At 45.6% G+C, this 16,594-nt stretch overlaps 1 protein-coding gene across 1 annotated transcript in view; it reads left to right on the top strand.

Moving 5' to 3' along the window:
* Positions 1 to 16,594, top strand: part of LDLRAP1 (low density lipoprotein receptor adaptor protein 1) — a 331,488-nt gene that overhangs the window by 260,180 nt on the left and 54,714 nt on the right. The window contains exon 7 of the mRNA XM_086957685.1: positions 6,996 to 7,123. Within this exon, the coding sequence (XP_086813811.1) occupies positions 6,996 to 7,123 (128 nt within the window). The remainder of the gene's footprint in view (positions 1 to 6,995; positions 7,124 to 16,594) is intronic.

Here is a 16,594-nt window from a genome sequence, read left to right as displayed (position 1 = left end):
TTTATGTAGGTATATATTTTATCTATTTTAAAGTATCATATGGCTAAGAAACCGTATTTATGCTTTTACAGTATTTCGTAATACTACTTTTACTGTACGCACTTTACTTCATAATAAGTATTGCAATTGTGGCAATTAATTTCTCTTGCATGAGAAAGAAGACTGCTCAATAAATTAACCTCTTTTTATTGAAAACGCCCGTCTCTATTTCTCTGCACTCTGGTGAAACTAAGTATGCACGATTGAGTGAAATAGCTGCCTATTGTTTTCACACGACTCTAGAGATGCACTCTATTCTGAGGGAGCAAAGTTGTCATGTTTGTAGAGTTGTCAGAAGCTAATTCCTTGTCTAATCCGGAGAGTTAACTCTTTCCTGAACATTCGAGAAAGTTTCTAGTGACCTCTGAGCTAGCTGGCGAAACTAATTAAGTCTAATATAGTCAGTAGAGACCTAGTCGACCTCAGTCCTACGTCTACACTGCTGTTTATATTATTCCAATGCACAGAGCCCTTTGGGAATATAGGAACTACACTACAATATTGCCTTGCTTCCACGATTTTCAGCTAAAAGAGCTCATTCTGCGGGAAGCACGAGAATCTAATCCCTTGCAGTCAGTGGTCACTCCCCAACGCTTTACCAGGACCTAGCGGCTGTCACATTGATCAAACGGCTGGAATTGCGTCCAGTCACCCTCCACCTGAGGGAGAAAAGGATTGCTTATGCCTGGGGACATCCCTTTCGCATCATTTTCAAATACAAAGGCAAGCTGAGACCGCTTAGTGCGCTGCGAGAGGCCAAGGCAGTCTTGGGGCTGCTATCCCCTAATCAGGACAGGCCCTCTGATCGACCTGGCACCGTGTCCGGGCAATGGCAGATGGTGGGAAGGCTCTCTGCTACCCACAAGCTGGATACTGAGACTATGGTAAAAAAAAGGGAGGGTATTTCTCTCCTTTATACACCAGCCCAGTGCACTCGTCCCCTGCTTGTTTGTGAGGCGACTTTATCCCATTATGGTTCTCTCTGATGGTGCCAGAGGGTGCCGCTCCTGGACTATTGTAGCCCAGATTGGAGTTAGTCGCCAACCCCTTCTCTGGATGGGAGCGGGCTAGCTCCCTTGGTGGACCCAGACTGTTACTGACCTTCTTTGGGTTGGACTTCTTGGGCTTGATGTAGTTAATATTCTGTTGTTCAAGGGGTTGCTTTCTACTTTTCTCCACCCGTGAGCATTTTTTCTTTTCTTTGCACATACTTTTTGTCCAGCTATGCCCGCTTTCCTCCTCCCCAGTGGCCCCCCTTTACGCTCTGCCCCTCAGCGCACCTCCCGTGGCCTTCACGGTAGCAATGGTAGGTCCGTCTTTCATAGTTGGAAATAAAGGTAGTTGGCTTCAACGCTCGGTCTTCACAACCCCACCAAGCAAAATGCGGTCCTGTCCAATGCTTGAACACTCTGGAGGTGATATTTGTCTTCAGGAAACACACCTACTTCATAGCGACACACACTGCATGCGCCATAGTCGCTTACCCTACCCAGTTTACTATCCCCAGAGGACCAAAACTGCAGGGGAGCTATTCTGCTCTCCAAGTGCTTCAGGGGTTTGGTGGTGGAACCATCGCTGGGATCAAAGGGTGCAAACTAGCTTTGTGCTTCCGAATGGGGGTCTCATCACTTTATTGTAGCGTCCATCTACTCCCCAAATGAATGCCTTGAGAAATTCCTGCTGACATTCTTCATACACCACTTTCTATGGTGGTGGTGGTGAGTGGCGACCTCAACTTGGTGATGGATGCTGGGCTGGACTGTTCTGGCTTGCGGTCTGGGGTGCGGGAGCCTTCTTGGTGGCGATTGGCTGCACGAAGCAGGAATCAGAGGCCTGGCACTACTAACACCCTGACGTGCGTGACTAATCATACTAATCGGTGGCCCATAATACCTATTCCCGCCTGGACCACTTCCTCAGTACCCCAGCCGCTGTTATAAAGGGGGCTGCATGTTGGCCCATTGCCTTCGTAGCCAGCGTGCATCGCAGGCTATCTAGGCATTACAAGGTGGGAACTGGTCAGCGGTTACGGATGATGCTGGAATAGTGGCGGCCTTCTGATCTTTTTACAAAACCCATTATTCCACGGACCCCTCTACTCCGATACCAATGAGTACTTTCAAGGTGCAGCGGTCACTCGTCTCCTGCCCAGCGAGACTGAGGCCTAGAGACCACCATACGATTGGAGGAGGTGATCTCTGCTATTGCCTGGTTGAAGTCCCTTAAGGCCCCGGGCCCAGTCGATAAGGTGCAACGGTCTAAAGAAGAAGCTCTACTGCTAGCTGTCGACGCAGAAAAGACTTTCGACCACGTGCATTGGCCATATTTATTTCCCACTCGAGCACTTTGGATTGCGGGCCAGGTTTTGGTGATATGTAGTGAGCATCTACAGCGCTCCTTCAGCAGCTGTGCGGGGTCAACAACTTGCTCTGACAGCTTTGCGGTAGGGAGGGGGACAAGGCAGGGCTGCCCTCTCTTCTCTGCTTTTCGCTATATATATATATATATATATATATATATATATATATATATATATATATATATATATATAATTATTGCAGCTCCGAGTTTCTCTCGTTATTAGCAGAAAGAAAATCCGGCACTCGCAGGGGAAGTGTTCAAGTTGGTTTTTAATTAGAAACACTCAGCAGACCGCGTTTCGGTTTTCCTTCGTCAGTGTCTACCATTGACACGGAAGGAAGCAAGTTTAAAAGCTCTTCGTCACATTTTTGGCATGTGTGTAGAAAGAGGACTGACGTTAAGCCCCGTGAGAAACAATATTACATAGTATATTACTGTTACTTAACATTTAAGGATCACATAAAAAGGCATTGTGAATGAAGTACAATTATACTTTCATACATTGATTTCAGGCGACTTAAATGCACAATTCCTGAAATTATTTACATTATGTATCGTTTTAGTTTGAGTTGCCCTTTGCTGTGTTGTGGGTGTTATTAAGCCGTGGATCGGCATTGCTCACGGGGTATAGTAATTCTCATTCGACATTATTTACAGAGTCTATGCTTTTCCCAAATGAGATGTTAATTCCTCATTCCTGTTCAATCCTAAAGGGGCCTTTGTCTGGAGGTCTATTATGTAGCGGGATTCAAGCCTTCTTAATCTCCGCAACCTGTCTCCACCCCTTGGGTCCACTGGTATGTGGTCTAACGCAAAATATTGCCAAAGTTCTCTATTGCTATTGTGCTTCAGGGCAAAGTGTTTCGCTACGGGATAGTTGAAGTCCTTATTCATGATAGCACGTTGGTGCTCCAATATGCGTAGCTTGACTCCATCACACAACGAACCAGAAGGATTGGTGTTGAACAAGAAGCACCAAAAACAAATTATATATATATATATATATATATATATTGGAGCCCTTTGCCCAATGGCACAGGGTGTCCCGTTTGGGCAAGATCACCATCTCATTAGCCTTCATGCCGATTGACGTCATCTTCTCGGTGGCTCACGCCCTGTTCTCATTACCAGGTATTGTGGATGATCTTCAGGCCTTCAGCCAAGTCTCTGGCTTTGAAAATAAACATGCAGAAGTCTCAAGTACTCTATCTTACTGCTGCGCAACTAACAGTTGATGCCTTACAGGCCTGCTTCGCCTTCGATTGACAGACCGTATTTACTTTGGGTTGGTCCTCCACAAAAGCATAGCTAAAACAGCAGACGTTAACTATACAACTCTCCTCTCTCGCATCTGTGAGGATCTAGCCCGCTGGCAGCTCCTACCTTTGATGTGGTTAGGGGGTTTGGCTGCTGTGAAAATGAACGTTCTGCCGTTGGCCTTGTATCTTTCAGACGCTTCCCTTGGAGCCCCCGCCACACTTGCTCTGCGACATCCAGACTGCGATTGAGCGCTTTGTGTGGAGCCCGATCTCTCCTCGGCTGCAGAGGACTTTGTTACTACGCCCTAAGAAAGAGGGCGGCCTTGCCCTATCTAACATTATACGCTACTTCCAAGCCTCATTGGTACGGTACCTTGTGGAATGGAACCGTCCTATGACCGAAATACTGGGTCTTCATGGACCAGATGGTGGCGGGCCACTACATCTGGCGAGAGGCCTGGTTGCTGAAACCTGCACGCGCCTGTGGGTTTTACTCCTCAACAGTTACCCACCCACTTTCCTTGTTTGGGACAAGGTTTCTGCAAGGGCTAACCTGATTACATTCCCCTCTCCAATGACCCCGATCTTTTCCAATCCTGACTTCCCACCTGGGATGGACAAAAAGGTTGCTTCGCGTTGTTTGGAGGGGGGTTTCAAGCGCTTCGGGCATCTTTTTGCATCCAAGGTCTCATCCCCTTCAAAGAGCTGCAGGGGGACTATGGCCTCTCCGGCTCTTTTCACATTCACAAATGACGCACTGGGTGTCTGGTGCCACAACGTGACCCCTGGTTATTAGACCGATGCAGCCGTTCAAGAAATGGCTCATCAGTAAGGATGATCACAGGTTTATTACTGAAATCTACTCCTTCCTCACCCAAGGCACCAGGAAGGCCCGCATGGTTGGACAGAGGCTTTGGGACGCACACTGGATATTTTTATTAGGTCTCACCACAGAGCACATTCCATGGGTCACGCTGAAACTGTTTTTAAACGTGCATCCTACTGGTACTATAACCCAGCCCGCCTATCCAAGTGGCACTCTCAGTGTGATGGCCACTGTTGGTGTGGCTGCGGTGGCCCTAGTACCCGCCTCCACTTGTTATGGAACTGCCCAAAGCTCACAAGATATTAGTAGAGAATACTTAACATTGACAAGGCCTTCAATACCACCATTCCCAGGCTTCCAGCTTACACACTTGTGGTTGCCCAATGCGCTGACCTTTCCCCTGCGCTCTACTAGATACAGATGGCGCTAGTGCTGAATGCCGCGCATCATGTGATACTGGTGGGGTGGAAATCGGACCAGATTGCAGAGCACACACAATGGTGCATCAACTATGGTATCTCTTGTGCATGGAGAAACTATCAATAGCTACATTGGGCAACAGCACAGACTATGCCAAGATCTGGGCCCCCTCTATATCCATCCTTTCCACTGAATTCCGTGAACTGTCCTCTCCTAGTTATCTTCGGATTTTGATTCCTGAGGACAGTGTAGCCGCCAGGTGGGGTGGTCCCCCGCTGGACTTCCAGACCCCTTCGGACACAGCGCAGTTCCGCATTTAAGAGTGCCTACAGGCTGGTTCCCTTTCTTTTTCTTCATTGCTTGCTCACTGGGAGGGGGTGGGTTTTGGGAGTAGACTCCTTTTTATTCCGTTTTTTCTTTTCTCAAATGTAGAATCATGAACACTACATTATTTGTTACAGGCTTTTGGCTCATTATTGCTCACAAGCTTTACAGCACATTTGGCTTTGCAGCTATCCATCTGTAGTGGGATCGGCTTACAGGTTCCTTCCTTTCTATAATTGCGGCCGGCCCTGTCTGGGTTGTAGGTGACCTGTGATGTTAAATACCGGTTTAAGTATGCTTTTACTTCAATGTCGCGCTATCTTGAACTGACTAGGTGTTTGCTGGCCTGCTGGGTTGTAGGCGACGCTGTCCTGTATTGCCATGCCTTGTGTTCTGCCAGTAAAATCGATTTAATACTAAAGTTCACATGAGTTTATTAAAACTATAAAATGTTTCACTAGAAAATGGCAGAGAAAAGTCTGTTTTAGTTATTCCCTGCCCCAATACTCAGGCAAAAAGCTGATGTGTTCCCTCCATGTAACCCAAACTCACTGCTCATGACTTCTCTAATGTGACCAGCAAGATCATAAAACGTATCTCAATCTTATAACCTTCCGTGAATTTTATTTGGTAGCATTATTCCGCAACTTGGACTTGCTCTGTAACATGGCCCCCAAGCAGCTGAAACCTAACTGCTCTGGAAATTCCACACCATCCAGCACACCACTGCCAGGCTCTTTCTCGGCATCCCACGACATGAACACATCACGCAGCACCTACAAGTCTTCCACTGGCGCCTCGGCGAGAAGAGTAACCTTCAAGCTACTCAGTCACACCTACAAATCTCTCCACGTCACCAGACCCCAATATTTCAATGAAAGTCTCTTTCCACGCACCCAAGAGAAACCTCTGCTCTGCCGACCTCACCCTTTCCAAAACCTTGTGCCTCCACCGAGCCAGAATGGGTGGAAGAGCCTACTCCTATATTGTGTCAAACCTGGACGAACTCCCGCTGTACATCAGATGTTAACCCACTCTGCACACCTTTAGGAAGAGCCTCCAGACCCTGTTCCTTTGCTGATTCGGAACTACCCTCCCCACGCCTTCCCCCCCACGTCTTGAGACCCTCCAGGGTGAGTAGTGCGCTTCACAAATCCCTGATTGAAACACCTTGTTTACAATTACACCAGAACTTCCCTGTCCGTATGGTAACAGCCAGTACACACTTCCATTCCCCATGCCTGTTGTGTTTTACTTTGGAAGTAAAATGGGTATGTGGAGTGGCCACGTCTTTTGACACTTCTAAATCCTTTTTATATAGCTACAATCTGTGTCGGACTGGCCCAAAGGGCAGGTAGGCAGCACCTGATGGGCTGGTCTGAAAGACTTACCTTTTTTTTGTTTTTTTTTTTGTTTTAGGTCTAGGTTGACTTTATTTATTTTTTCCTGTTGATTTCCCGGATATTACAACAAGCATTGCAAAATACTTCTATAGTATCTTTACAAATGCGAAACAGCCCTCATTTGGAAATGCGAGCTACTTTTTAGCGATCTGGTTAGCTAATGGGGGCCACTTTTATTTTGGTTCCCGGACCTATTGGTTGTCCCAGTTAGACCCTGGTTATAATTTTTATCATCCATAGTGTTATGGTCTCTTAGGGCCATCAAAATAAGATGTTTATTCATTCATGGATGTAAAATGCAATGCTTCCTTCCTCGAGGTATTGGACTTGTTTTGTTTTAATTTTTCCTTTTTCTCCAAATAGCTGCCACAGGAAATCTGCTGGACATCGAAGACTGTGAAAATGCTTCATTGGCTGTATTCAGTGGAGATCCCAAGATCTTTGAAGACCCGTTCAATTCAGAAAATGCAACCAACAACAACTTAGTATGGGTATGTGTTTAATGCTTAATTGGAGAATTCTTAAATGATGGAATTTGGAAGCGGATGAATGGTATTCCGTTGACTCTGCTATACCGCATGACATTGAAGAACACATATACAGGTACTTGCTATTCTACAGTGTATGTTCACTACAATCAATCAATCAATCAATCAATGACATTTATAGAGCGCACTACATACCCGTAGGGTCTCAAGGCGCTGGGGGTGGGGGGGGTGCCGCTACTGCTCGAACAGCCAGGTCTTCAGCTTCTTCCTGAAGGAGAGGTGGTCTTGGGTCAGGCGCAGGTCGGTCGGGAGGGAGTTCCAGGTCTTGGCGGCCAGGTAGGAGAAGGACCTTCCTCCTGTAGTCGCTCTTCGGATGCGGGGGACGGCGGCGAGGGCGTGGTTGGCTGATCGGAGGTGGCGTTTGGGAGCGTAGAAGTTGATTCGGCTGTTGAGGTAGCTCGGGCCTTGATCTTGTAGGGCTTTGTGTGCGTGGGTGAGGAGGCGGAAGGTGATTCTTTTGTTGACGGGGAGCCAGTGAAGGTCTCTCAGATGTCCGGAGATGTGGCTGGTTCGTGGGATGTCGAGGATGAGTCTGGCTGAGGCGTTCTGGATCCGCTGGAGTCTCTTCTGGAGCTTGGCGGTGGTACCGGCGTAGAGGGCGTTGCCGTAGTCCAGTCGGCTAGTGACGAGGGCCTGGGTGACGGTCTGCCTGGTCTCGGTGGGGATCCACCAGAAGATCTTCCGTAGGATGTTGAAGCACGCCGAGGAGACGTTGTTGACTTGCCTGGTCATGGAGAGGGAGGAGTCCAGGATGAAGCCCAGGTTGCGTGCATGGTCTGTCGGTTTGGGTGCGGTGCCCAGGGCGGGAGGCCACCAGGAGTCGTCCCAGGCGGAGGGTGAAGAGCCCAGGATGAGGACCTCCGTCTTGTCTGAGTTCAGTTTCAGGCGGCTGGTCGTCATCCACTCGGCTACCTCTTTCATCCCTTCGTGCAGGTTGGCTCTGGCGGCGGCGGGGTCGTTGGTCAGGGAGAGGATCAGCTGGGTGTCGTCGGCGTAGGAGATTATGCTGAGGTTGTGTTGGCGTGCGATGGCCGCGAGGGGGCTCATGTAGACGTTGAAGAGGGTGGGGCTCAGTGAGGATCCTTGAGGGACGCCGCAGATGACTTCGGTGGCCTCTGACTTGTACGGTGGTAGGCGGACTCTGTGTTCTTCCGTCGAGGAAGGAGATGATCCATTCCAGCACCTTGTCCTGGATTCCGACGTTGCTGAGGCGCTGTACTAGGGTGCGGTGGCAGACAGTGTCGAATGCCGCGGAGAGGTCTAGGAGGATGAGGGCCGCTGTTTCTCCGTTGTCCATCAGGGCTCGGATGTCATCGGTGGCGGCGATGAGGGCGGTCTCGGTGCTGTGATTGGCTCGGAAGCCAGACTGTGAGGGGTCGAGGGATCCATTCGTCTCGAGGAAGGCGGCCATCTGCTTGTTGACGGTCTTCTCGATGACTTTGGCTGGAAACGGGAGGAGCGAGATGGGGCGGTAATTCTTGCGTTCGGTGGGGTCCGCTGTGGGTTTCTTGAGTAGAGCGCTGAGTTCGGCGTGCTTCCAGCTCTCAGGGAAGGTGGCGGTGTCGAAGGATGTGTTGATGATGTCTCGCAGGTGGGGTGCGATGACAGCGTCGGCATTGTTGAAGACGTGGTGAGGGCAGGGGTCGGTCGGTGATCCGGAGTGGATGGAGTTCATCGTGCGGATGGTGTCTTCGGTGCTGATCGGGGTCCAGGCGTGGAGGGTGGTGGTGGGGGGTGGTTGTTCGGTCTTGGTGTGCGTTGGTTGGTTGTTGAAGCTGTTGTGTGTGTCCGCGATCTTGTTGTGGAAGTATGAAGCGAGGGAGTTGCAGAGGTCTTGCGATGGGGTGATGTCATTGTTTCCTGCGCTGGGGTTGGATAGCTCTTTCACGATGTTGAAGAGTTCCTTGCAGTTGTGTGCGTTGTCCAGCCGGTCCTTGAATGCAGTTTTCTTGGCGGCGCGGATCAGTGGATCCGCGCAGTGAATTATGGTTCTCTCCCATTGATGGTATTGCATTGGTGGTATTGCACCCTGCTGAGAGGTACTGGTGTGAGGTACAGGTCCTTTTGGTTTACCAGTACCTGCTGATTTAAAGAACTAGCCAAAAACTGAAAGAACTGAAGACTCACCTCAAAGTTCACTCATTGTATGTCCTGAAGTAAGTTTTCCTTGCATTGCTTCACTAGCTCCAATTAAAGTATTGGTGTGTTTTTTAATGGGTTTTTTTTTATAACCAGTCTCGTGTTACTTTTTTTTTTTTTTTTTTTTTTTTATATTGGCGGGTGTTGCTAATGCATCGGACTAAGCAAGTCATTCTCTTCCTGAAAAGCTACCTAGATGAGTGTCTTTTACCTCTGTAGGTGTTCTGAATTTGTGTAGTGATGAAGGATGCCATGCCTTCATACATTAATAATTAAATACATTAATTTGCCGTTGGGCTCGGTGTAACGTGACTAGCCATTTCTTACTACAGAGAATTTGATTTGGTGACGTTCCAAATGGTGAAAAGACTATGTAGCTTCATAAAAAATTGGATTTTAAAATGCATTCGGGGCATTTGGGGTCTATATTCCATGCAAAGGGGATGTAGTTATCTGCCGTTCAGTTAAACATATACATTTTAGTATGGACCAGTTTGGTTATATGGGCAAGATGACAAAACTATCATTTTTAAAAACACCAGACTTCCCTCCATGAAAACAAACCAAGCGCTTTGTATAGTGTTGTGGGACACCCTGGATGCAATCCATTGGAAAAGCCTAGTGGCAGACAGTATGTGAACTGAGGGTTCTCAAAGTTGTACTTGCAAAGCTGTTGTCTGTTCAGCCAGATCACCTTTAACGCCTGCCTACCCCTGCTCTGTAATTTACACAGTAAGATATCTGATGGTAAGCAGCATGTGTTGGGGAAGTTTGTTGCTCCGCCTTACATGAAAATTTAAACTGGGCAAAGTACGTTCTCTGTGGGATCCTGCAGTCAAGTTGTGGGAGGAGGGGTTGGTGACCTGATATACAGTGGGTTTGGTTTCAATTTGTTGACCTTACAAGAAAGAGAACTTGTGCATCATTCGTCCTTTGTTCACTTTGCTGCTAGACTTATGCTACTTGTAGAAGCTGGCCATATACACCTTTCAAATTTACAAATAATTTTTGTCTCATTTCGAGTGAAGGATCTACTGCATTCTGTAACTGGGAGACCTCACTACATGAATGTTTGCACTAGGCTGGCAGTCTGGTTTCTGTTCTCCCAACAATTTAATTGTAAATGATCTGGCCTTCTGAAAGTTTTGCCAGAGAAGCTAAGCCCATTGTCATAATTGTGCATAATGATGCTGTTGGGAAATCAACAATTGGGTGAAGGTATCCTAATTTGGAGCCACTAGGTGTGAACATTGCAAGCCGCCTCTATGGCGGACAAAGTTATCCAGTCATACCATTCAAAGCTGCATTTCTCAGGACATGACTGATAACAAAAGTAACTATGACCAATAGCTGGGACAGAACCCAAGGGATGCAAGACTAATCTGTTCCCAGATCACCACTGAAAGCAGAGGAACGTGTCACCTTGGGAGTTGGTCATATTTCAACAACTCATGCCGTTTAACTGATTTTTCTGGCTGAATCCTTGAAGACTGTTCATTCAGGTGAGGCTCATGAAAGACTACAAAGCATTAGTTGTGAAGGATGTGAAAATGGCTATAAACCAATACAATGCTCTCTTTGCTTTAATTCGCAGGTCCAGGATAAAGGCCCATGTGGACCATGTAGATGGCCGTGGGATGTGCATCAATCTTTGTTTCAGTGGTGTTCTTGAAGGGCTTTTTATTTTTTTTAACATTTGCACAAGCTTCAATCGCCCCAATAAAAGTTGAGTTTGGCATGTGATGAACCAAACGGATTGAGCAAAAGTTGTCCTTCATTTGTTCAGGATCTTAGGAATTAAGGTGATGGCATGTTTCAATACTTCCAAGATTTCTGGAACTTTGAGAATTAAACCAAGTTATTGTGTCATAAATTAGATGTCCAGTATATTGAGCCAGTAACTCACTCGTCGCCATTGGACTATAAAGTTGACTTTTCAGAATAATTTTGGACCTGGGCATCCTGCTGTATTTCAAGTAGTGGAAGGCATGTACTCAGGAGTTCTAGTCATAGTGGGTCTGAATGAGTGCATGAGTCTGAGTGCATGCATAAGAGGCCAGGTCAGATTTGAATAGTTGTGCAGACCCCCATCCTAGGCTGATTTCAGCCCCGGAGACCCCATCCCGCAGGGCAAAACCATGTGCTGGGTGCCCTGGTCCTAGCCAGCACACCCAGTGTGCACGATGGGGACCGCAGGGGGGCCTCAGAAGACTGAACACTAATTCTATTTTTTTTACCATTTCATTTTTGGTGCAAATTTCGCTGAAAATATGTATATTTTTCCCTTAAGACCAAGGCTTGAGGGTCAGGGTATTGCTTCCCTGTCCATATTTTTTGTAAACTCTATTGAAGCAGAGTCCCAAGATGGCTACCAACACTTCCTGGTTGAAGCTCTGCAGTTCTCCGTGCACGAGCGTGTCATTATCGAAGACTTAACAATCTCAGATATAAAACTTTTGGATTTCCTTTATTATCTTACAAACTCCTGTTGTGTAGCATTTTAGAATCCAAGCGTAATTTACCGCTTTATGCCCTTTTATAGCTATAATTCACATTGCCCTTATACAGGCATACAAATCATACCCATATTTAGACATAACCCATCCAGTCCAATACAGGCATGGCAACTTCAACTAGTTCCAAAAAGCCCCAACGATTTCTTGGAAAACTCTGCTTCAGCAGTCAGGGACAGCCCCTTACTTGAATATTGATTTGTTCTAGAAATCATGGAGTTTTCGAAGAACTACCATTCCCTTGGGGTTCTTTGACTTTATTATATCCGACTTTACGTCAAACTAGGCACCTTCAAGGTTTACGTCAAACTAGGCACCTTCAAGGTATAAATATGCCTACCCTTGCACTAATAAACACCTGGTGGTTCGGAGCAGCTAAACTATCTACTTTCCCGACGCAGCCTTGCTACAGCAAGTGCCGAAGGAAGCCGACCCTCCAGCTGATGCACTGGCAGAGAAGCTGTTCTTACTCTCCCTGAGAATCCAGCTCAAGTGTTTCTAAGCTCCCCTCGCGGGGTGTTAGGAAATAGAGTCTGAGACAGAGATAGCAGACCTCCATTCTAAAACCAATGTACGGTGCTGATTAGACCCTAAGAAACCTTGGTTAGATTCTTGGCAAAGAAAAACTAAACCTATGCTACCCTTACTTACTTCTTCGATCATACTAGACTTAGGTTAGGTACATTGGGCAAGGCGTATTTTAGAAGCACCAGTTGAGTACTTTTAGCCTTTGTTATTTATATATGTATTTATCTATGGTCTATGAACCATACAATGCTTTTACAGTATTATTTTATAATCTTCTTACTGTACACATTATACTTTGCAACCAGTATTACGATTGTAGCAGTTTACTTTACTTGCTTGAGAAAGAAGACTGTTCAATAAACCCTTTTATTGAAAACGCTGTCTCTATTTCTCTGCACCTCTGATGAAACTAAGCATACACGATTGACTGAGTAAAATATCTATCTATTGTTTCCGCAACTCTGAAGATCAGTTTTATTCTTGGGGCAACAAAGTTGTCATGGTAATGCGGTTGTCAGAAACTAATCCCTTGTTTATTCAAGAGTTTCTAGTGACCTCTGAGCTAGCTGGCACTCACAATTAAGTCTAATATATTCGATAGAGACCTAGTAGACATAAGTCTTACGTCAAATCTATAGGATATGTTATTCCAATGCGCAGAGCCTATTGAGAATATAGGAACTACACTACATGGCGCTCATCTTTTGGTAAGGCACGAATTTAACGCTAGATAATGGAGTAACTCAGTTATGCTTTTCACAGAGACCCCTTTTTTCCTGTAAAATAGTCCAATAGACGTCTGGAGAGGGTAAAAGGATAAAATATCTGCCATTACTGAGTAGGACGAAAATCCCATGTATTCATTTTTGGTTTGATTCAACATTGAACGTTGAAGGATACAGTGTTCCAAAATATTGTGCACCTTATCTTTGTCTCCTTGAAACTTGCTCTGCAAAACTTTCAACAAAATGGCCGACTAGGATAATCCTGGGGCCAGTGGAACTGCAGCGTCTACAACCCAACCGGGTTTAGACGTTACAGGTTTCCAAGAAAATGACCCGGATGCTATAATCATCCCGGAAAACTTAAGGAAAACCATCACTATAAATCTTATAACAAATGGCCTATCATCAAGAGGTGGTAGGGTAACTTTTGTCATGTAGGCACACTAATATCTGCAGGCAGTTATTCTATTCATGGATAGTCTTCCCTGAAGCAAATGCAGTATTGCATGTGTTTCACTTCTACAAAGTAGAGGATAATACAACGGAATACGTTCCTTTCAAGGACATTGAAATTCCACTAACTTACCAAAAGCATCAGCTCTGGTTTAAAGGCGCCCTATAACCTCAAAATCACTACCAGGCTCGGTCCACTAGGTAGACCAGGAGCTACATGGCCGGTACTAGCCAGCTATACACCACACCCTGACATTGAAGAAATGTCGGGTGTGGAACTATTATTTCAACTAAAACTAATAAAAATACATAGACAATTGGTTCAATAGGTCATGCAGACTCTAACAGTCCAACTTCCAATAAGGATTCCACAACACACCCCTCACCAGGGGAACACAAATAAAATCACACCACAGACTATACAATCAGTCATTGGTAAATTGCCCACAAAAAGGGAACAAATTCCATTCGGGATAGCTCAAGAAATGACTCAAATCGAGGCATTATTTCCTGACAGTACACCTCATGAGAAACACAATTTTAACAATCTGTTTACCAATGGGGATCGCACCACACCTGAAGGACTGCGACACTTTGGGTACAATCTTTGCTGCAATGTACAGAAAAACACATGGTGTTCCTATGGCGGTGATAACAGACGTCCTGAAACAGATTCAAAATGAATACGGGGCAGAGCCTACTTTAAATCTGGGTATGAAATTACTGAAAGATTTCAAACAGGTCTCAGCTATAATAGCTAATATTAAAGGTGAAGCAGCATCCTTGGCGATCCGCCAGGAAATTGATATAATTGAGCAACCATATGAACTGGCCAGAATAATTGAAAAATCCTACAAAGAACTAGGAAGAGATAGTTTGGGTGGGAAACCAGTAAAGCTCCTACTAACAGTCCTGTAATGGTCTTTATCAATAACACTCTTGACTACTCCGAAATAGAAGTGGGAAAATACTAAACAAACTTCTAATGAGAAGCGCTCTCAGTGCCAAGGGAGGTCTCCTCAAAAGGAGCCCTCTGAAAAGAGGTATAACCTCAGGAACAAGAATAATCTGAGAAAACCTGATAGATATCAAGATACTCATGCACGTTCCTCTCGTACCTTTCAGACTTCCTCACATAAATCGGAAAGAGGGCAGTCAAAACACAAGGAAGAACACTAAGTCCAAAGACGATCAACACATTCCAAAAAATATGAAAACCCAATTCACCAAAAAGAAGGTAGCGGGTCTAAAAATCAGACATGCCGAGCATCTTGAGGACACAACTCCAGAACGGGAGTGGGCCCAGACAATGCTGGACAGCGCAGCAGAAGTCACCATAGCTCGCAAGATCTTGAAGGATCATCTGAAGACAGTGGACTTGAATGAGTACATTCAAGTTGAAACTGCCGACACCAGGGTTAGTGTACCCCATAAGTTATATGAAGTAACGCTCTGGATGGAGGGGCACATAACTAGGAAAGTTAGAGCACTCTTTTGGGAAAAACTCTCCAAGGGTTATGACATTCGTCTAGCCAAAAAAGACTGGCCACCAAAATTTGTCAGGGAGTGCCCACACGGCGAAGACCTAATTATGCCAGCCTTCTCCCACCATATTCCAATTCACTTAAAATACACCTGTGCCAGAAAATGGGCTGCAGCCCAGGCTCCAGCAATATATAAAAAATCATGTTGGATAGGATGAGGATTACCCTCACCATAAAATCCAGTTAAAACTCAACCTTTTGCACAGAGGCAGTATCCAGTTAAGCAAGAAGCTAAAGAACCGGTCAAGGAGATCTTAGATCAACTTGAATTACCAAGGGGTGATTGAAACATGCACCTCGTCCATGAACAAACCTTTGTTTCCTGTCTCCAAACCAGACAATACACATAGTCTCGTTTTGGACTACAGACATTTAAACTCTTGTTGCAAAACCTTTGCAGTACAAAATGCACACAGTACAAAATGCACACAGTGCAGCACTGATGAATAACATCGTGCGCAAAAAATATAAAACTAAATTAGATATTTCTAACTATTTCTTCTGTCAAAACATTGCACCTGAAAGCAGGAACTTGACTGCTTTCTCAATCATGGGGACACAGAATCACTTCTGTCGTCTCCCCCAGGGATTCAATAATAGTCCGGGGTTATTTTCAGCCAGTGACAGTTACTACAAACATATGATGATGAGGCATTATCTTATGTCAATGACATCTATCTAACAGACTATGACTTAGACAGGCACTTGAACAGAGTGAATACCATTATACTTGGATTCTCCTCTGAAGGGTATAAATGTAACTTTAAGAAATCAAGAATTGCCCACCTCAACGTCCTATTCTTGGGATAAGAGTTATCAAGTGAAGGCAAAAGCCTGGCAGCCAACTTTTTAGAGAAGTGTGCGGTGCTCCAACCTCCAAAAATGCTGAAACTTATTCAATTCTAGGTTTACTGAATTTTGGAAGAACATGCATTCTAAACTACGCAGAAAGTGTTAAACCTCTCTACGAATTAATCAAACCTCATTTTAAAACAACTAATTGGAATCAAAAACACACAAATATTTTGCGTTCAATGCAAACCGATATATTAGCAACAACACATTTACAGACCCCATTGTTCGACAGCATTAGGCTTTCTACACGCAGACGTTACTATGGACGAATGCGGTCCCACAACTACTAGGACAGATTCATTTGGATGTGGCCTCCGCGCTCGGCTGACGCCCGAACTGTTAAGGATTTGCCAGTCTTTATCGGCACATATGCAGTCGGCACGCTAAATTCTGTTCAGGGTCCTGCCTTTAGCTCCAAAGCTTACAAAGTGGCCATGGCCAATCTGGGCGTTGCATTGCGGTATTAGAGTCCATTCCATCCTGAGGGAAATTCTGTAGTGGAAAGAAAAACCGGGACATAAAGCAATCTATAACAGCTAGGGTATTAGGCTTGGGTGGGTCAAACCTTTAATAAGTGTCCAACGTAGTTTAAATCTGCCAAGAAATTCTCTGGGTGGAATCACTCATATGAAATCCTCTTTGGTACCAGAATGCTTG

The sequence above is a fragment of the Lissotriton vulgaris genome, chromosome 2_1 (genome assembly GCF_964263255.1).
Source record: "Lissotriton vulgaris chromosome 2_1, aLisVul1.2, whole genome shotgun sequence".
Lineage (NCBI taxonomy): Eukaryota > Metazoa > Chordata > Amphibia > Caudata > Salamandridae > Lissotriton > Lissotriton vulgaris.
Note: the sequence above shows the minus strand (reverse complement) of the source record. Positions and strands in the feature narration are given on the sequence as shown.